The sequence below is a fragment of the Camponotus floridanus genome, unplaced genomic scaffold (genome assembly GCF_003227725.1).
Source record: "Camponotus floridanus strain SB8 unplaced genomic scaffold, Cflo_v7.5 scaffold78, whole genome shotgun sequence".
Taxonomy (NCBI): Eukaryota; Metazoa; Arthropoda; class Insecta; order Hymenoptera; family Formicidae; genus Camponotus; species Camponotus floridanus.
Window position 1 is genome coordinate 948914 of NW_020229847.1, and position 22457 is coordinate 971370.

The 22457-nt window shown below is 35.2% G+C and overlaps 2 protein-coding genes across 6 annotated transcripts in view; one reads left to right on the forward strand and one right to left on the reverse strand.

Moving 5' to 3' along the window:
• LOC105253292 (transcriptional regulator ERG homolog) overlaps window positions 1-5108 on the reverse strand; it is a 52438-nt gene extending 47330 nt beyond the window's left edge. The window contains exon 1 of one of the 3 annotated variants that reach the window (XM_025414146.1): window positions 4701-5108. The gene's annotated coding sequence lies outside the window, so the exon portion shown is untranslated. Of the gene's footprint in view, window positions 1-1599; window positions 2746-4700 lie in introns of those variants that run through there. The other 2 variants (XM_025414145.1, XM_025414147.1) reach the window with 2 other exon arrangements.
• Window positions 1-22457, forward strand: part of LOC105253291 (protein SCAI) — a 77975-nt gene extending 55518 nt beyond the window's left edge. For 2 of the 3 annotated variants that reach the window (XM_025414144.1, XM_011261234.3), the window contains 4 exons: window positions 13739-14335; window positions 16076-16926; window positions 20499-20912; window positions 22019-22457. In XM_025414144.1, the coding sequence (XP_025269929.1) occupies window positions 14142-14335; window positions 16076-16926; window positions 20499-20912; window positions 22019-22263 (1704 nt within the window). In that variant the 5' untranslated portion in view covers window positions 13739-14141 and the 3' untranslated portion in view covers window positions 22264-22457. Of the gene's footprint in view, window positions 1-13738; window positions 14336-16075; window positions 16927-20498; window positions 20977-22018 lie in introns of all 3 variants that reach the window. The other variant, XM_011261235.3, reaches the window with a different exon arrangement.

Consider the following 22457-nt stretch of genomic DNA (forward strand, 5'->3'; position numbering starts at 1 on the left):
AAGGTAAACATTCTATATGTCACTTTTTAAATCTTTCTTCTCGATTAATTGAACAATGTAACAGACAATAAGTAATAGATAATATCTAAATCTTTCTTCTATTACTGATCATGAATCAATCAGAATTGCATATATAGAAAAGTAGTTATAAACGTTCTTGTTCACATTAGATGTGATGATATTTATTAATTGAAGATTAAAGTTCATGTCGAGTGCGATATTAATTCAGAATTAATGCTTCATAGATGCTAATAAATTATCACTTTTTTTAATACGCAAATATACACTTTCTATGTTTTGTTTTAATTAAATATATCGTGGCAAAAATTGATCTATATATATTTATAAAATTGTGCTTGAAAAATTATTTAAAATTATTACTTTAAAAATTTGATTTGCAAAATTTCAGAATAGAAATATTGCCTTAAGTTTATTTTTATTATTTTTTCTCCCATTTAGATTCAATAAAATATTTATTAAATTTTTATACATCTTTTATAAAGTAAATGAAATGTTTCGTACTTTTTTTGTTTCCATTTTTTGCAATACTTTATCCAAAATAGATATAACTACCAGAAACATCAAAAAATATCAAATCTTACGCAACAATGGAGAATATGTACTCTTATGTAACAATGGAGAATTTTTAATTGTATTCGAGTAATTTAGAAAATACATCGGTCTATCATTTACATTTCATCGACGCGGTCTTGAACTTATAGTCGTCAAAATTGCGAAAACGATTCACGATAGAATTTGCATGAGGTCCGTTGTGATCGTATCTCGCCGCAATTCCGTAACGGAGAATGCGGAGATAAGGGACCAGCTATAATATTAAAGCTTGTCGTTTATCGCGAGTCCGCTTCCGTCTAATCTTGAAAATCTGCCACTTCCGCTATCCCTTCCCATATTACATAAATCATTATTCAAACGAAATGATGCCGCACAAAACTGCTCGACCGATCCACGTGGAATTTATGCAAACATGTGAAACTCTTATCGTGCTACGTTAGAGAAAATATGTAGATAGAGAAATTATCATGAGTGGAAATATGTATTTTCGTATTGATTTCCAAATCATTGTAATATACTTGGATGTGAACTATTCACTCACTTCTTATTTGGCAAAAAATACTAAGGTAGTTATTTATTTAAAATTTTTATAAAATACCTTTTCATTAAAATCGATAAATTAATCGATAGATTAATTTATATATATGTGTATATTGTAAAATTCCAGTACCAAGGTTTTCAAAATTCAAACCTCGTTCAGTTTTACACAAACACATGCAACAAATCATGATTATATTCGTCAATTTTTTGTTAATCATAATTTGAATTATAAATTTCTTTAAATTCAGCATTAAGAATCTTTAGAATAAATAACTGATCTTATGTTCTTGTTACAAATTTATATAAATTCTTGTTAACTTTATATATTATATTATAAAGAAATATATTATATTATTAATAATATATATTATATTATTATTAAGAGATTTTGTTCAGTAAATGATACCACGCAAATCATTTATAAATCGATTTTTCTCAGCTTTTATTCATGCTTTTATTCATGCGCACTTTAAACTCTTTTTTTACCTTCAATCACTGTGACAATTTTCACGATGAACCTGTACTCGTTTCACTTGATGTGCAGATTGTTCGAATTATTCTTTTCCCTGGGATTATCTAATAGAATAATCCAGCAAAACGCAAAACGCAAAATCTTTTTTTGGTCATCTTAAACCATTGATTGTCGTGAAACGTTGGCAAATATTCAGTCGGAATGGTTAAGAATAAAAGCACTCTTGTAGGTACGTCCGGATATCCAGCTCGTATTGAGGTCAATCTAATCACAAAACTGTCACATAGTCACACCGTTCCGCGGCACGATGAGCGCACAGCCGGATTGTCTTCACGGTCCTGTTTGACAGTTTAAAATCTGACTCGAACGATCGGCCGTCAGGGATATTGTAGCCCATAAACTATGTGATTTTTATATATCGAGAATTTGTTCCGTTTATTAAATAGGAGTGTTTACACACAATCATTTTAGTCTTGATTTTTCTGTTATCGTAATTTTTAATTACTTATACGGGGGTTATCTCAATGACGCTAATAAATATACTACGCAATATTTTAATAGTACAGTAAGTGCTTTAATTGAATATGATTGTAAGTAACATAATGATACGTGGACTGAAATATACGTATATATCAATTTGCGATGAGAATTGGATAAGCGTTATTGAATTTTGGATAAATGTTCCGCTCACTTGTATCTCCTTGTCCAGATTTAACGTTGCAATCACCAGAAACTTAGAAACAACATTAATTTCGATGAAACTAAAATCTTTGATGCATAAAAATGTATATTACGCCAGCAACTTGCAACTTGCGTTTACACTCATTACATCGAATAGAAAACAACGTTATCCAAACAGACCGCGTGTGCATCATACGAAATAATTATCTTCTCCTCTCGACACGCACTGACGATTTTGTTTTTTCACGTACTCGCCCGTGCGGCCACTACACGTATGGTTTGTTTTTCTTTTTTTTTTTAATCCGCGCTCTTTCACGACATCACTTTTTGTAAGCTTGGTCGGTCAGGTGTCCGATACGGAGGAGGCTGGACCACGGTATCAAGAAGAAGGTACTCCGGGCAGGTTGTCTCGCGCAACTGCGGCTGCCGCGGGCAGCAAATTGCCTGCTTCCGGGCCTCATTACATCACTCTGTTACTCTGTTAACGCTCGCCGGAAACCCCTCTGCCTACCTCGTCTAAACTCTCGTCTCTCATATATATGTGTATATATGTGTATATATGTGTATATACACATATATACATACATACATACATACATATATATATATATATATATATATATATATATATACATACATACATACATATAGATATATACATTACATACACACACACACACACACACACACACACACACACACGCACGCACGCACGCATCATTTAAACGCATCGTCGCGGACGCGACATAGACGCGCGATCGCGAAAGGGAGAAAAAGTCGGTCGAAATCTCTGAGAAAATGTTTCCCGATATCGTATAACGATTGTGTCGCAACTTTATTTTCAATGAGAGGAAACGACAAATTAAAATTAATTTCGTAAGATTCTTAATAAGAGGATAAGAAACAAGCGCGACGCAAGTTTAAAAAATAGAAGATACAAGGAATAAAAAATAAATTCTCGTCTTTATGAAACTTACGTGTTGGTATATTTTAATTCTTCATGAAAAGTAAATTAAGATAATGATCCGTGATAATAAATATTAAATTTGCCATTGAAATAAAATTATAATCATCTAAATTATATCAAAGCGTATGATTTTTTCGATGAAAACATTTATAAATGTGCGCAAAATAGCTTCGTATGTGAATAAGGAATTTGCATTTTTCTAAAAGAAAAAAAAAAGAAATAAACGATGATCATGATGCGTAACGCAAGAGGACAATATAGTAGTTGCGGACACGCGCGATAATTTCGCGTTAGTCAATGCGTGCACCGCCGTTTAACCCGTAAAATGTGCGTGGCGACGGAGATGCGTTTTTTACATCTGCTTTCAGATCTGCGTAAGATTCCGTAAATGAGTTGCAGAGACGTGTCGTTATCGTGTTTTGCCAAAGTGCCATCATTTGCGCAAATTTAATTCTCAGACCTCACACTGAAGTTTATTAGAGTCCAACTAGCATTGTTAAATGTACAATTCGAGCATGAAATTTAAATCGTTTCCATAATCCTTTTACATTTACGGTTACAGTATCATTATTTGTATGATTCGTTTATTTGGTTTTCTTCAGTTATTTGTTCGAAATTGTTTGAAATATTAATATAAGGAAAGTAATTGAAACATTAAATAATTTTTTTTTAGATTAGTTTTAATTAGTTTGCAAACTCTTCTTCATTTATCACATATAATATATATCTTTTTCATTAATAAATATACATTCGAGAAGGCTAACATGACAAATGAAAGTGTTTAATATCTTATGCCATTATGAAAGTTAATAAATTTATATTTCTCATTGAATGATAATGTTTATTATTTTAATTTTAACTAGTACAGCTCAAAAAACTGAATAAACAAGCAAATGTGCTTCTTTAAATTTTTCTATTAAATATTTTATTTCAATATTTTCATCTCTCTCTCTCTTAACATTTTAAATAAAAAAAAACAAGATTGATTACTAATATATAAAAAAATATATAAAATAATATATAAAAAAATAATATATAATATATAATAAAATAATATATAAAAAAAATTAGTACAGTTGATTAAAGATTGTTTTTATTATTAATTTATTATTAAAATATTATATCATATCAAATGAAGATAAAAAGCGATTAGTGTTATGACAAATTGATTAAATAAATGATAAATGAGGAAATTGTGGAAAAGTGTCCAATTTAAAAAGAAAACGTCTGGAAAATCGCCATAAATTCGCGGTTACACAATCCAAAGCGATCGCGGCCAGTTTCGGTGTTATCGATATTGTTTCATCGAGAGGTACCGTCGTGGAGAACGTCGATGCGACGGAAGCGCGCGACCGACAATCTTCGGTTTCCTCCCTCGATATTCTCTCTCGAACTTCTCGTCATCTATCGCGTAAAAAACATTCCGATCGAAACCGCGGCGGAAAAACGGAGATATCGTGCGCTTACCGTCAGTGCGGGGGCCCACGTGATGTCTTGTCCAGCACTGTCAGATCCAGCTCGATCTCCCAAAAATCTCCCTTGATCGCCGATCTCGCCGAGATAGTCGATAAATAATTCGATCCTCACGATCCTCGTGTCTCCGAGATTTCTTTGGTCCTTCGTAGAGCCTTCACGTTCACTTTCCTCACACCGTACGAAAGCTCGGAGGAAAAGATCTAGAGGGATCAACACTCCGAAGGGGACGAAGAAAAACGCGCGGGGCGGAGAGGGTGGGTACCGTAGTCGTACCGGAACGTTAGATACCTTCGCGGGGATTATCAAAGATTATCGGCGACTTGCGCTCGCTCGCCGGGATATCCCGAGAGTTTGTCAGCGCGCGTGGACCACTCGGTGGCGGACTCGGCCGCGGTGCGACGGACGCACATTTGGCAGAGCGTCGTTATCAGTCGCGGTCCGACGATTGGCTGTATCGGAGCCTGCGCCGGTACGTCCTCCGCGGGGGGGAAAAAGCGAACGCACCCGAGAGGGAGACGGAGAGACGTAGCGGCGAGGGTGGCGAACGAGGGTGGAGAACGAAGAGGGAGAGGAGTACGCGGGGGAGATCGCCGGCTCTCGCCCCCGGACACCACGGGCTCTCCGACACGGAGCGGCTCCTTAGAGGCGGGATCATCCACCAAGCCGTATCATCTTTCTCTCTCCCTCTCTCTTTCGATTCTCCCTCCGTCTCTCTCTCTCCACCCTCATCCTGCTACTGTTCTCCTTCGGCCTCACCCCGCTTTTCGCGTTAGAGGCTCGTAGATAGGTGGGAAGCGCGGCGGAAGGCTTCCCGTGGAGCGTCATACGAGACGGGCGCGATATCCCCCACGGTGCTTTTATTATTATTGATGCCGAGGATACCGGCGTAAGCGCGATAAGCGCCGGTGGAGACGAGCGAGAATGGATTGACGCCGATCGTGTCAGAGTTGATCGCGTCGAGCGGGTTGGCAGGTAGCCGCGGGAGAACGCCTCTTCGCGCGGAAGGCGATGAAACCTAATAATAAAGTACACGTTTCTAAACACGTACCGCGATCAGGTGCCGTCAACGATTTTCCGTGAGCGACACGGATGTGCTTTCGGAGTAACAGCGACGAGTTACTCCGAGGAAAGGGAACGGTGGAAACGGGAAAGATTGACGCCGATGGAAATAAATCGGCTCTGCAATCGAATTTTAGCCTATAGATCAGGAACCGATGATTTCACTGAGGAAAGTTTAACTTTGAAAGTTTTTTTCTCTTTTCTGAGTAATAATGCAAATTCTCTTTTTAAATTATATTAGTAATAAATATTATACTTCTCTACGCTCTTTCCTTCGTGAATTTATAATTATTGTGCGATTTTCAAACATAACGTGGTAAGAGAGACCTACTTATTTTGTGTGACGTTAATATATGTAAAATTAACATAATGTCAAAATACAGTATTCGAAAGAGATTAAACTTTCATTATACAATTTTGTAAAGTTAAATAAGTAAATAAATGTCAAGAAGAGACAAGGAACGAAAGATTATTTATTACTCACTGTGAAATTAAAAAAGAATCGAAGGGTGTATCTGTGCTTAGAGAAACTGATTGTCGCTGTTGCCCGATGACACGGTTGAAATGTGTCCAATTTGTTTGATTAATATATCAGCGATATCGCGTGAGATCGGTTCGGCGTGCGAATAGCGGGCCGTATCTACTTGTACTGAAAATTATCTGATCCACGCGGTGGAGTAACAACGGGGGCGCGACAGGCCGGACACGTGCCTGGTATACGATTTTCAAAGGGCAGCCCGGGCATAGGGGGGTAGCATATATTCATAGGTATCGCGATAATAATGTATCGTTATCGCCACCTTCGTTAACCAACTCGCGCACCATCGGCAGCAGAAGCGGTGGCAAAATCAATGCTTTGATTTAATAGAATTCCGTTTCGTTATCCTGCGTTGCATAAAACTCACATCGCAGATAGATACACACACGTGTGCAAATGTCAAAAATTTCCATGCCGCGAAAAACCGATATATCATCCGTTTAACGCGATAGAAACAATGAAGTTAAATAAAGATGTTTATTAAAGAAAGAGGGAAAAGAAAGAGAAGGAACATGTGCTATTATCACGGTGACACTTTTAATTCCCGAACTTTAAATTGTATTGAAAATACAAGCTAAATCATTCGAAACAGGATATTTAAATATTTGTATCTATATCTGTTGAATTTGCAAATACAAAATGATCACAATTTAGGAATTTCTAAATAATAATATTAATATTTTAATATTGAATATAAATTATAGAAAATAATTTACACACATTTTAAAAATTTCTTTGTTAAAGATTTTCTAGATTATTTCATAATGATATGATATAGTTAATTTGTGTATAGTAAACTTGTTTTAATATATCAGCAATATTGTAAAGAATAAAAATACAAAATTCTATTTAAAAAAAGCATTAATAATGATTTCGAAAAAGTGATTATAGATGAAGAAAATTATGTCTGAAATTTATTTAAACTTCCTGTTTTTGATGATTATATAATGACTAATATTAAAATGAAGTAATAAGATATAATAAATGAACAAATATAAAAAAATTAGAAGATATTATCAATACTTTTATTATTTAATCTATTATTAAATAATCCATTCATCGTTATTATTATTTTATTATTTTCATCTTTCCATTTAAACTACTATAAAAAAATTTTTATTAAAAAATTGGAGATTTTGCGCATACAATTTACTTCTGAATATGTCTGAATTTATGTCTGTATGTTAAAGCTTAGTTTTGTGAGATTGTTTAAACGATTTTATTGTAAGCTATCTTAACATTTACTTCAGACACTCCTAACGATGGTCATTGCCGTTGTTCCGCTTCCTATGACTACCATGAGTAATGTCGTATCTCTTCGTTCATGCGTAAAGTTTCCGATCGTCGGATGAGAAGCGGTGTCAATCGTGCGAGAAACATCAATGCATTGTACGACTGATCGTGATCCGCGCGATCCGGAGTGCATTGTCATGTAAAAATCCCGCCGGTCTGATAGTTTTATTCTTCACAAACAACAACATATCCGAACCACACACGAAATGTTGTATTTTCAAGTAGAAAAAATAGAAAAATTTTTTCGTATTGACTTTATAATTATATTGTCTAACAATTTTTTTAATACTAATTATTTATATAATAATTATGTAATGCTATTTACATAATTAGAAAAATATAAAAACATTAAGAAATATTTCAAAAATATTTTTTTATTTAAATAGAAAAATATTATGAAAAATCAAGATGCATCTTAAATCAAATAATTATTAGTTCTTGAAATATTTTTTTTCAAAGATATCTTAGTAATAGATTTTAAAGTTTAAATGCGCAAAGGACCATCGTTATATCGTTATATTTTTTATCTTTTTTTTAGCAATATTTTTATTTGATAAACAGATAGACACATAACGATTTCCTTCACTGATTATTTCAAAATTAATCATATCTTTGCGAAATATATATATTGCTATATATATGAAATTTCATGTATCCCCAAATAGTCGCGAAAAATATATTGTCCTCGATGATGTCTTTACCAATGGTAACCGCTAATCACGCACGAGGTCCACGTAGGTAACCGCGAGGACGAGTCTATCGGCGTTTAGTCGGCTTTCGTGAATGTAAACTAGGCGTTTCCTGCATGTATCGTACAAAGTGCTCGATTCGCTAGTCTTTTTTCACCCAGGCCGATCGATAATGCCATTGCAAACACCCTGTATGTGCTCGGTTAATGTTAATGGCAGGGGCCGACTCGGTCGAACGGGGTGGGTTGCCCCTTTGCTCGTGAGTTAGAGCTTCCTGAGGCTTTCCTCACATCCACCGCACTATCCCCGCTGCGTCCCGCTCAAGTCTGCTTGGCTAATGGCAAGGGCAGGAAATATCAAAAGTCGTCTCCGCGATCGTTCTTTTTACTCTTCTTTCTCTTTCTTTCTTAATGCAAGCAGCTGGATGCTTTTACACGTGACTTTCGAGAGATAGAAGATGCAGTGATTTAAAGTGTAGTATTAAATTTAAAGCGAACAATTTTGAGACGACATAGCCATATCGTGAAGAATTATTGCACTGAAAAAAAAGATTGGTTATAATAATTCAAACTTGATAAATGTTACTCATTGCTGTGATGAAATAGTTTCAATTAACGTATAGGCGATTAAGACGAAATAATTTAATTAATCCTAACATTTAGTAAACTCAACCAAACGTAAAATATGCTTTTTTTAAATGTTTATAACTATTACTAAATATTGTGTTATTATTATTATAATTGATAAAAACTAAATATTTAAAAAAATGCATCTCACAGGTTTACCCAGAATTTTTTTTCAGTGTGATATTATACCGGCTAAAAATATATTTTGTTACATGATATTATATCTTGCATTATAAATATTAAGAATAATTGTGGTAACTTGATAAATTTTTGTCATAAACGAAAGAAGAATTTTAAATTAAAATTAAGACATACACATAAACAAATTATATTATAATAAACATAAAAAATATACAAAACATGATACAAAAACATTTTTAATAATAATAGACAAAAATCGAAATTTTTATTTTTTATGTAATATAATCTTTCTAGAATATATGTATATGTATATAAAAGGAGGAAAGAAAGAGAGAGAGAGAGAAAACCTCTGAAAAAGGAAATATGATAATAAATTAGAAATAAAATGTACATTGCATATATAATATTCATTTTAAAAAAATAGAAATCTTTATTTTATAAAATTTATTAAATTTAGAGTTACTAATAAAAATCATTAATTTGTCGTATTAGAAATAATTTAAGTTAAGAAATGTCTAAAGTGTAAGAAATGTCTGATGTGTTTACAGTGATAATTTATGTTCTTCGTACTATAAAAAAGCACTGAATATATACAATAGAGAACAAGACGGAAAGCAATGATTCTTTACAGTGAGCTTTCGCAAACTTGAGAAGATCGCAAGAGAATTAATACGCTTATCGTGCACAAAACGCGATTGTCGAAATGATAAAATGAAAAAAATGAATCTGACTCGGGAGAGCAAATGTAATCACTGTTTGTCACGAACAGCGACGCATTCAACAGGTTAAAGCAACACATTAAAAAGAATGCGAATTTATTCGCATGCTTAAAAATCTCTTTCGTCTCGTGTTCGTGAATTCGGTCACGATATTTCACCGGGATGAACCGTACCAGATACTAGCATATAAAATAGTAACACGCATTAATCTTCTTTTCACGTATTTCTGCAAATAAATTGCTAGAAATACTACGGAAATATATTACAACAGGTTTTTATAATATTATGTATTTCTTTTCTTGAAGAGATATAATATATAGAGTTTATTAAGACATTTTCTCTATGCATACTTAACAATTATTTGATTAAATTAAGGATTATAGTTTGATAATTGTCGTATTTTTAGGTATATAGTGGATTTTTAATTTCTATTATTTCTATAATAATAAATTTTAATTCGAATCTCTTAATCAGTCTTTTATAAAAATAATGTTAGAATGAAAAAATTGTCTAAAAATGGTTTTTGTCTATTTCTTTCTTTTAATAAACTATTGTAAATTGATTATAGGTTGTTTTCAATTTTTACAATTTTGACAAAGAATGGATAAAAAGTAAATAATATGATAAATTTAAATAAATAAGTTTAAATAAAAATTTTAATTTTATTTAAAATGCGTGAGTTATGCTAGTTGCTTCCTCTCACGAATCTTTAATTCGAAGTTAAAATAGTTATTTGCATCTTCGATATAAAAGTTATCCAATTAGAAGCAATACGTAGGAGACGGAAAAGACGAGGCGGTGAAAAGGCGCGCACAATCACGGCACTCTTCGTACGTAACACATGTGAATTCGATCCGCAGAGGGATACACCGATATCGTTTGATTTAATTTGTTGCAATTAGGGCAAGGGCCGCCGCTCGGGCGCGCTGGATGCGAGGTGCGAGAGATGAGGGGATAAAGAAGGAGAAAGAAAGGAGAACCAGCAGTCTCCACCCGGCTTACCGCGCCCTTGCTATTAATATCAGTTAACGACCCGATATGATCACTCGTCTATACCCAGACAAGCTGTACAGCCGGCTGCCACTGATGGTCGTTTGAGCCGAGTCATGACTCGAATCATGTCGACGTGCAGATCGTAGATTCGACCGTGATTCGGGCCCATCGATCGCGAGCTGACTCACCCGAGATACGCGGCTTCACCTGGATTGATAATTTTACGAATCCTTGAAAAGCCGTGATTAGGTAATCTTATCCTTACCGCGGTCTTTGAATGATTAACGACTGACTCGTCTCAAAATCAAAGGGATACCTTTCAACATCAAATATTAGGCATCGAAGAAAATGATTGGAAAAAGGCACACATATACGCCATACAAAAAAGTTTGCATTTTTAATTTTCTCGTACTAATATCTTTGTGTTTTAGACGTAATTTAGATTTTTTGTTTTACGATCATGGATATAAAAATATATACAAAGAGAAGAGAAAAGACAAAATTTTGTAAACACTCCTTATTTCTATGAAAGATTTTGATTGAGGATCGAAATAAAATTTATAATTTATTTAATAATACAAAATTGAAGATTTATTACATGCACACAAATGCTACAATTATCAAAATATAGCTTAATCCGATTAAATATTTCTTAAGTATAACTAAAAAAAATACGTAAGAAAAATGCATAATGTTAAAAAACTGTTGTAATGCATTCATAATATTTCTAAAAATTTATTTTCAGAAAAATGTAGCAATTTATTCACGATACAGTTGCAAGTAAACGTCATTGTGCTACAGCGCCGTTATGGCAGTGGCATACGTACCGATAGGAATAGGCGATACGGAGCTGGTTCTATCTAGCAGACTTCCGGCCAGCATCGAAACAAGCCGACCGCGCGCGAATTACCATAAGCATTTATATATATGCGCCATAGCGCATTATACTTGCATACCCGGCGGCCGAAGGTGCCCGTTGTCGACGACGGTAGCGCCTCGTATTAGGTGCGGGTACCATGTAGGGAAGAAGGGGGGAGACGGGGGGATGCGTGTAGGTGCCCATCAGGGGCCTGGCTACTTACTTACGTGTACCAGCCGGCCTCACGAGCCGCCGGCACGCGAGCCTGATTGACTTGTAGATGAGGCGACACAGTCGATATACTCCGGACTCTATACCGTCCGGCCTCTGGAAACGACTCCCTGATCGCCACCGCCACCCCCGTAGTCCGTCAGTGGGGACCCCCATGGTTGGCCCATGGTTGCATCGCGTCTGACACGTTTCTCTCGTTCGTCATTCTCTCGCTCTATTTGACTCTCTCTCTCTCTCTTTCTCTCTGTGGCTCTGTCTCTTTTTCTCCTTCTCTCATTTTTTTTATCCATTCTCCTCGCCCTCTTTCCCAGCCACCGACCGTTATCTAGTTAATTAATCTCCGCCGAGACGGCGGTAGTCGACTAGCGGGGCGGTAAAACTCCCACCGTCGCTGCTGCCGTAACGAGCCGCGGCGACGAAAGTGTCGAGCGGCCGCAACCACCCCCTGGTCTCCATTCGCCGGCGTGACGTTACCCTCTTTTCGCCTGGAAATTTTAATTATGATGAAAGAAAAACCGACAGGCCTCGTTAGAGTCTCGACAAGTAGAAAGTTAGCAAGATATTCGGAAGAGTTCAGAAATTTGCATTTATATAGAAGATGTCTGCACAGATTTTGATAAAATAGGTTGTGACCCTGGGATTTTGATAAGTTCAATCATGGTGGAGGTGTTAAGATGGATTCGTAAATAATAATAATAAGGAAATTGAATAGTTGAAGGAATGATTGAATTAAACATACAAATATCTATTTTTGTATATTTCTAAATTGTATAATTAATTTCGAGATTTTTAAATTGTATAATTAATTTCGACATAAAAGAGATAATATTTTACATTTATGTAATATTACTATTCCAAGAAAAGATGTATAAAAGTAAGATAAAACTTTATATTAGCTTTGCATTAAATTTTCATTTTTATTTTAAATTTTTATCAAAAAAATTACTTGTAAATTTATCAAAGTGTCTGCGATTTTAAATTAATATTATAAATCTAAGATATTTTGTATTCGGAACAAAAATTATATATATATATATATTCACGCAATAATTATTAATAATGCTTTATGAATCTTTATAAAAATACATATTAAAAAAGTTATTACATTTGTAATTTTCACATTTATAATTTTCATATTCTTTAACTTTAGATATTTTTGTAACATTCGTATTTTAAATCATATTTCTTCTGTTGGTTATGCATGTTGTTCTGTATAAATATAATCGTACCAAAAATATGTTGTAAAGCTGTGACTGAATAAGGGTAAAATCGGACTGACTGGGTGAGACCAACCCCAAGCACTTATCCACGGTATTTCTTATCATAAGATAGAAATTTATTGATTTTAATAATGTTTGATCCATCGATTGGATAGTTAGAAATTTACAAAAATTTTGTCTACATAAAGCGTTCACAGATAATTAACAGACATCTATGAATTTCGCAACATATGTTTGAGTAACATATATTTTGAACTTATAGCAAACTATTATGGACATGTATAATGATGAATAAATACATGAATAAAATATATAAATAGTTTCTCATCAAAAATTAATTAAATACATGCAATGGAATATCACTGATCGTCTGATTTGAACAATGAATCTTCCACTGCGTGTTTCAATTGATGATAAAAACACTATAAAAATATATTAAAATTGACATGAAAAATATATCTAATGGATTATTTTACAATAAGTAAATATATTGTAATTAAAAGCACAAAGTATAATAAACAGAAGAAGATTATAATTCGAAATGAATAAAAGATTTATCATGTATCGTTTTCTAAGACAAGAAATGACATTTTAAGTTTATTATATAGAAAATGAATATTTAAATATTTCTCTATATTGATATAATATGGAATAATTGCAGTATGCCACTAGATGCGATGATTTCAAAGGAAGCATTCGTCGTCGCTTTGAATCAGTTTTATCCTGAAGAATGAAAATATCGATTCGCGGAAGTACTTCGAAGCCTCGCCGGTATCGGGACAGATGTCCCCGGATGTCGTCATTGCGGCTGTAATCGGCGCCGCTTCCACCCCTGTCGATGCTAAACGTCACGATGGCAGTGGTGGCGGATCGCACGCTGCGCCCCCTGATGCGGGGTGGGAAAGAGTATTGATTGGTCCGTCTCCGTGGTCGTCGCCGTCGTCGTGGGCGCCGTGCAAAAGGGTGGCGGAATCGCCAGGCGCCATCACGCGGGCCCGCCGCGACCGTGTCGTTGAGAAGGGCGTCCAGCCAGCGTCCGGCCGCGGTCCCGACTCGCCGAAAAGATGGTCATGATGGCTGGCATGGACGACCACGAGCGTAAAGTCGTCCTCGAGTTCTGCCACCTGCTCGAGAAGAGCAAGCAGCTGTTCAACGGGCTGCGCGACCTGCCGCAATACGGACACAAGCAGTGGCAGGGTTACTTCGGGCGGACCTTTGACGTCTACACGAAGCTCTGGAAGTTCCAGCAACAGCACAGGTGAGTAATAAAGATAGAGGGAGAAAGAGAAAGTGCGCACGTATATGTATATGCATGCGTATGCACAAGAAAGGGAGGGAAAAAGAGAGATAAGTTTGTAGCATGGTTTCCTTGATTTCATCTTGGAGCACACCTGGTAGCGATTTTCTTCACAGACTAGCTTTGTTAAAAGGGCTGACGTTTCTAAAAAGCTTATTAATGAAAGATTATCGATGCGATAAACGACTACTACAAGTATTCGGAGCGAAGAATCGTATAGATTCGATTTCGTAAATTCGTTTAAGTATGTGTGATTCAGCGATTTCTGTTGATTTCTCTGACCTCCATGTTCGTCCGTGATTTCTTTCGATCGAGCAGAAACAAGTAGTAAACGTTCGATTCGATAGCAGTAACGCTCGACAGAGTGCATGCCGCAAAATTATGTCCATTGTAGAAAATATCGAACCATGTTTTTTTCTCGACACTCTTATATAAAGTAAAATTTTTTTCTAACACGCGAAATATTCGCAATACGGTATGATATTTCGCGGATGTCGTTGATCTGACAGTCTGATGATGATGACGAAATAAGAATCTGTATGGCGAAACCCACGTGACCAACCCTCGTGCGTAGCGCTTCAGCCTTTATATCTACTTGTCAGCCAGTCTCACGAGTTTAGTGAAATGATGGACTAGAGCTTTCGTTTTAATTTCTCTAAATTAATTAATAATTGACGTAAGAAATTTGTTTTCTGTGTATCTCTTGAAGTATACCGATAGAAAAATATAAGTTATATTTTTCATCTTTTTCTCCCTCCTTTTTTCTCGTTATTTCTCTTGTTATTAATTACATTGTACGTTATGCATCATTTATGCGTCATCACATGACAATTTAATATATTATATTCAGTGATAAAAAAGTCATTCATCATATCTACTCTTCTGTTCTACTGTTCTTATGTATGTACTTGTATATATTTTATCATAAACTTATATTATAAGACATAACTTCTTTTTATCCACAGGTAGACATGATGAATCACGTAATATGTTATAGAATTTTTATGCAATAAACTAAGGAGCAGATATAGGAAGTTTCATATTCTCTATATTTTTTATTAAAAATTTCTCAATTCTTTAGAATCAATATATTTTCAATATTAGAAAAGTTTTAATGTTATATATATACAATATAATTTTATTAATTTTATATATCATCGAAATGTTATTTTATCATTGCACTAAAAGAAATTGTATGTTTCGATTTTAACAATCACAGAGGGAGAGAGCATGTGTTAAGTTTGTATCAAATATATAATTCTGAATATTGTAAACTGCTTTTAATTTATTTTTTATATATAAAAATGTTGAAAACTAAATGAGGTTTTTCAGAATATTTTATATTTTACATTTAAATTACACATACACATTTAAATTAATTTTTACGAGAAATATGCTTTATTGTCGCAATTATCATTCCAACTAATTTGTAGAAATATTTACTATTTATATTTATATTATATTTTTACTATTAATGTTCGTGAATAGGAACACGCGTTTTCTCTAAAAAGAACATATTTTTCAAAGTTTGAAATTATTAAAAATTATTTAATTAGTAGTATGATGTAAGTGATAAAATTTCCTAGAAGAAATTAATTTTTAAAAGTTGAAAAAAGATAAAAAGAAAAATGTAATTCAATGATTAAATGATTTTGTGAACACGTGCTGTGCGTTCATGTATACAATCTTGATTATTTTCAGGACGATACTGGACACAAAGTATGGCCTCAAGAGGTGGCAGATCGGCGAGATCGCCAGCAAGATCGGTCAGCTCTACTATCATTATTACCTACGTACCAGCGAGACGAGCTATCTGCACGAGGCCTATTCGTTTTACGCGGCGATACGTGGTCGCGCCTACTACAGTCGCGCAGCTAAGGAGGACAGGAGCGATCTGATGGTGAAGAAGCTCAGGTATTATGCTCGCTTCATCGTCGTGTGTCTCCTGCTGAATCGTATAAAGCTCGTGCGGGAGCTCGTGCAAGAGCTCGATGCTCAGATAGCCGATTATACTAGCACGTACGAGCCGGACGATCAGCTCGAGTGGAATCTCGTTCTTGACGACATCAAGGCCTTCGTCAAGGCCGAGTCCGCAGTCGGTGTCCTGCACTCGGACTCAAACCCGATCGTGCTGACTCACAGGCTCGGTCCGCAGACCTGTCCACCTGTCGAACGATCGCCACACATGTGCCTATCTCTCCAAGAGATCCTAATCGTCGGCAATTGCGCCGATCAGGTGAAATTCAGTGAGTTGTCGATGGACATGTTCAGAATGCTTCAGACACTCGAGCGGGAACCGAGGGACGACCCGAATCACCTGCACGACGCCTCGCCCGCCGGCCGGATGCCCTTTAGACCTGGGCCTTATCCCGGACCGGAAAATGGCGCGCCGAGACGCGACAATCCGCACAAGTACCTGCTGTACAGGCCGACCTACAGCCAGGTACAAGTGTTCCTCGCGAGTGGCTTCAAGGAGCTACCAGCCAATGGCGCGTTACTGCTGTACCTGTCGGCGGACGGCTGCTTCTCTACCGTCAAGCACCCCGAAGAAAGTGAGTGTTTAATTGAGTTTCTCTCACGTAAATGCCTTTACCGTTTGTTTTATCGCTGTGTTGTCGCAAGTTTATAGGCGTGTGTAACCTTTATTTTAAATAGAAGGTTCGCTGAAAATAAACCTTGAAGTAAGGATGGATGCGTCTTTTCTATTAATTATGTGAATTTATTTCGCGTTAATTGAAATAGAAGATTACTAGTTTCGAATTATTGAGAATCATTTCTGTATTTTATTTGAAAAAATTTAGAATTAAATGAAATTATAAAATGCTTCGCGCGCAGATAACTGTTTAAGTAGCTTTTATTCGCTTTACCATTAAGATGACCTATTATTCATGGATTAATTTATAAGGCATTATAAATATCGCGCAGGAAAACGATATTTTTATAGGGAATAATAAATGATGGAATTAAATAATGGCAATATCTGTCAAAGAAAATTGAACTGAATCGAAAAGAAATTGAACTAAATAAAAATTATCATATTAAGGCGATGTTTTATATTTCATACGAAATTGATGGTATTACTATTTTCATTTTAAAATACATTAGTTAAAATACAATTTGAGAAAGAAAGAAGGAGACACAGAGATTTTCTGAGGTTTCGTCATTTGATACTTTTACGTAAGGAAGAAAATAAATAAGCTTTTACAATATAGAATCCATGCTTCTATAATATATGTATAATCTAGTGCTTCAATGTGAAAAGAGAAAATTATGAAAAATATTAAAAAATATGAAGAGTTAATTATCATTAAATAATAAACAAAAAACGCATACGTAAACAGAGATAATATTAATATGGAATCAATTTTAGTCTTTGAAAAGTGCAAAAATTATTCTGTCAATTTTCATATATCGATGTCTCTAATTGACAATCGCGAACTAGTAAATCATTCATATCAAATAACTTTAATATTACACGAAAATCATTTAGATCGTTTATTACTATCAATCTCTGCATCGGATAGTATCGAGTCCCGCATTTCACGCCCTACAATCTCGTGTAAACCACCAAGTCCGTTCCGGGTCCGCTTGAGTCGATCACACCAGCACAAACGATGGTCATCCAAAAGTGACCACTGATACAGAACAGCCCGTTGTACAGTCATGCAGAGTTAAAGCGAATCACCCGCTCAGCGAAGCCGAAGGCGAACGCGCGTCGATTTTTTCGGTCAGTTTCCTCGATCCGGTAATCCGGTACTTTGGCCACTGATACCATCATGAAGTGGCTAATTGAGTTTCCTCGAGTTGCCTTAATTGGAACAACCATAATTATAATAATAAAAAGATAATGATAATTTTTGCAATAGTTTCGTAGCATATCGCCTCACCACGTGCTTCGTACACGTGTATACCAATCACTCACTCTCTCTCTCTCTCTCTCTCTTTTTCTCTTAGAATGTCTCTTTGTATCAAACGAACCGTGTAGAATGCCCTAGATCGACTGTAAAATACTTCAGAGACAAACTCTTTGACAAACTCAATTGACAAGACTCAATTTTTCTCACAAATTTTTAAACAAATTTTTTTGTTGAATTTGTTACTGCCGTTTTGTATTAAGGAAGTAAAAAAATCCTTATCTTTTGGCGAGATCTAATTAGCGTATTTTTATTTAACTGTCTTCTTATTGCGCGATTTCGCGTCAGATATGTATTTCGTTTATTGACTCTCTCCTCTCCCCTCCTCTCTTTCTCTCTCTCTCTCTCTCTCTCTCTAACAATTATTAATCTCTATCTCTAACAATATTAATTATAATAAAAAATTCATCGCGATCTCGAGTGGATACAGTTATTTGACTATATACCATCTTTTCATTCATAAGTGTGATTTTTAAAAACGACTTATGTGCATAATGCTTTTTCATATTTTTTATCATGACATGTTTCTATAAATTTTTTTGAAATAGTTTACATATAAATACATATGAATATCTATAAAAAAATAGGTTCTTAATAATATAAATTCTTGGTTCTTAAATAATATAAATACAGGCTTCTTAAATAATATATTAACGTTATTTTTTGCCATTGATGATTTAATATTATGATAAACTTCAAGTTTCAAAGGAAACTTTTGTTTTTATGGAAAAGGACACACCGTACATTTTATATGAAAAAGGTAGCTCCGGTCAAATTGGCTGAAATTGAAATATGTTGTAGTTTAGATGGTGCTGATAAAAAATTTCTTCGAGCAAAAAGTCCGAAAATCAAAAATATAAAAGATATAATAATTTGAAGTATATTATAATATTTAATGACTCCTTCTGTCATATGTTTAAACTCTCTCTGCCATATATATGTGCACATACACGCACAGACAATTTGGAGTCATTAAATACTACAGAAATGACATAGATTATATATATATATATTTTTTCAAACATTTATATATTAATTTAATCTATGTATTCAAAAACAGGCGTTTCTGAAACTTTAATATCACTCACTTCAAATCATCATATCTTTTATATTTTTTATTTTCGGACTTTTTGTCCGAGGAAACTTTTGATCAGCATCACTTAAACTATAACATATTTCAATTTCAGTTAATTTAACCGAAGCCACTTTTTCATATAAAATATGCAGCATTCTTTATACATGTTATGTTTTCAATTATTGCGTCCAATTAATTATTTTATTTCATAAAATGTTTGCATATCTATGCTGATAAAAGTAAAAACAAGGTCACTTAAGAACCATTTATCCGCATGTCATGCGTAACTTTAGTTGATTGCAATTTAGACTAGGATTACATATTGCTTAGATAAAGGTTACATATCAGTCGCTAGTTGCAACCAAGGTCTTTAAAGGAAAATGGAGTAGCGACCTAGCATCAAGGTTATTTCGTAATAAAGATTCGTACCATGGCGAATCTAGCTTTGCAATCAATATCAATGTATTAGAAAGACGTCTATCGATTACAATAATTGGTAACATAAATAATGTGGAATGAATTTCTTTTGTTTATTAATACAACTGCCTTGAGAAACATAAAAATAAAAAATTTTTAAACATTTATTTAGATTTGAAATTAAAATATTTATCGCAGTGGATGATGGCAACATTGGGGAAAGAGAAAGATGTATAAATAATTATTTAAGAATACTTGAAATTTTTTTTAATATGAAATATTTTAATAATGAAATTGCATATACAATTTTATGCATTTGAATAACGGAATTTTAGATTGTTAATAAAAAATTAAGTAATATATGTATAAAATAGATACATAGCATGACAAGATCTTTTGTTATTAATTTGTATTCTTTTATTTCGGAAATCTTTAATTATTCGAAATTTTAAATATTCACACAAATAATAGATTTAAATAACAAATTTTTAAATTAAAAGTTCTAAAAAAAGATGATTGAACAAACATTCGTTGAAAAAAGATTTCAGAATGTAACTCATTTTTAAAACTCGATGTAAATCCTGCAAAATACTTCGCAGACAAATAAACAAATAATGAACAGAATTTCGAGATTTCCTCAAAGTTGCCTGACATTTCCATTTGATGGCTCGGCGAACGTAGAATTGCACGATGTTGATAAAATCTTGCGATCGTACAGTGGGGTACGACCTGGGCGGCGTGTCCACGTGCAGCAAGAGGGATCCCGAGCACGGGAAGAGGCCGGCCGGTGGCAAGGAGCCGCATTGCCTGTACCCGGGTGATCTCTATCCGTTCACCAGGAAGCCGCTCTTCGTCGTCGTCGACTCGGACAACAGCTTCGTGTTCCAGCAGATACCGCGCTATTTTGGCCAGCCGCTGATGGTGCTGATGTCGCCGCAGGATGTGCCACCGACCCTGCGCGACCTGCGACACGGTGGCAGCCTGTTCACCCTCTTTCTTCATGCCCCCCTCGCCGCCTTCTGCCTTATATGCAACGTCGGGAGTCTGCCCGTGCAACATTGGGAGCGCTGCCAGCGTTACATCGAGCGATTCCTTAACGAGGCCAGTCAGCTCGTAACGCGTTCCCGATGCGGTAAGGATACTCGACGCAATCATGGTGTTGAAGCTTTGATTAAACGAAAACGGCTGAGGAGCAGGTTCGATAGTAGAAAACGATGAATTTTGGGAGATACTCTCTTTAAATCAGTCCGACAAGTCGCTGATTGTTTAAATATCGATACTATTTAAGATTTTAATTGAAAAACATGGGGATTTATACTTTAACTCGAAATAGGAACAATTAACGCTTAACAATTTGTCAGACATTCTAATTGTCGAGTTTGAATATTAAAATATTTTTAGTGTCCGCTTTTTAAAATATTAGCGTTAAAAATCGTTTAAAACATGTAATCGTTTAATACACAATTTTAGATAGAACTCATCGGTGTCAAAAAGATTGAATTGCTAAATAGATGCATACAGTTATCGACAAAATTTATTTAGCTTGACCAGTATGTTGCGTGGTGTTTGACAGTTATAGCATGATATTAAGAAAAAAAGCGAGCAAAATTAAGATTTTATCGTCAAAACGAGGGCATATTCTCGTTAGTGCAACAGCAGCCAGTCTCACCGAATGCGACTTACGATCGCGTTACAACAATAAACACGTTTGGCCTAGATCCAAGGAAATTTATTGGCGAACTCGCGTTCTCGATTTCTGCGTATCTCTTTAACTTCTGAGGGATAACTATTGTTTTCAGAGAGATGAAACCATGTTGTATCGCGTAAACTATCCCGAACAATCGTGTTTTGTTCAAAACAATACCAAAATATCTTTCGGCTCAACAAATCCTCGGATGAACTTATTGTTAGTCATCAAAAATTAAAAGATTTCGAAATCAATCTCGACGACAATTTCTCTGACAAGATTATTTTTTTTTCTTAATTCGACGCTTTTATATCATTTTGAGAAAGTAAGTTAAATTGAAAGTTTAACTCTTATGGTATAAGAGTAAGAAAATTAAGAAATACAATACGATTTCTCATTCAATGAAGATCAATGCAAAAGAAAAATATATGCGTCGATTTTGATATCGTAAATTGAAAAAGATCTGATATTTAAGAGGCATCCTCCTCCATCAGACCGTTCCCATTTTTCGATATCACTCATGATTTCATCTACAATCTCGTAATTCACAGAGACTAGCGTGCTGCAATTCTTTGGCGACGATTTTTTGCGGTTGCTGCTGGTGCGTTACGTGTTCTGCGATGTGGTGCTGAATCTACATCGTTCGTTCAGAGGTCGTCAACAGAGGCCGCGTTGCCATCCGCCTTTACCGGACGCGGAAGTCCTGGAGCACCCTACTCTCCATCATCTGGTTCTCGATTTGGCCGCCTGTCTGGACGCACGTGATCATTTCCCGGACAGTAACGAGCTCGCCTGACCCCGGCATCTTCCTTGCCCAGCTCCCGACATGACTCTGTTACCATCTCACAACCACGATTACGATTACGACTACTGTAATTATAATTGCAACAATAAAATCGTTACACTGAGACCTCATTAAACCGCGTCTTCGCAGTAATCGCGAGATAGCGGCTACGTGTGTATGTGTGACTCGGGACTTTCAAAGGAAGA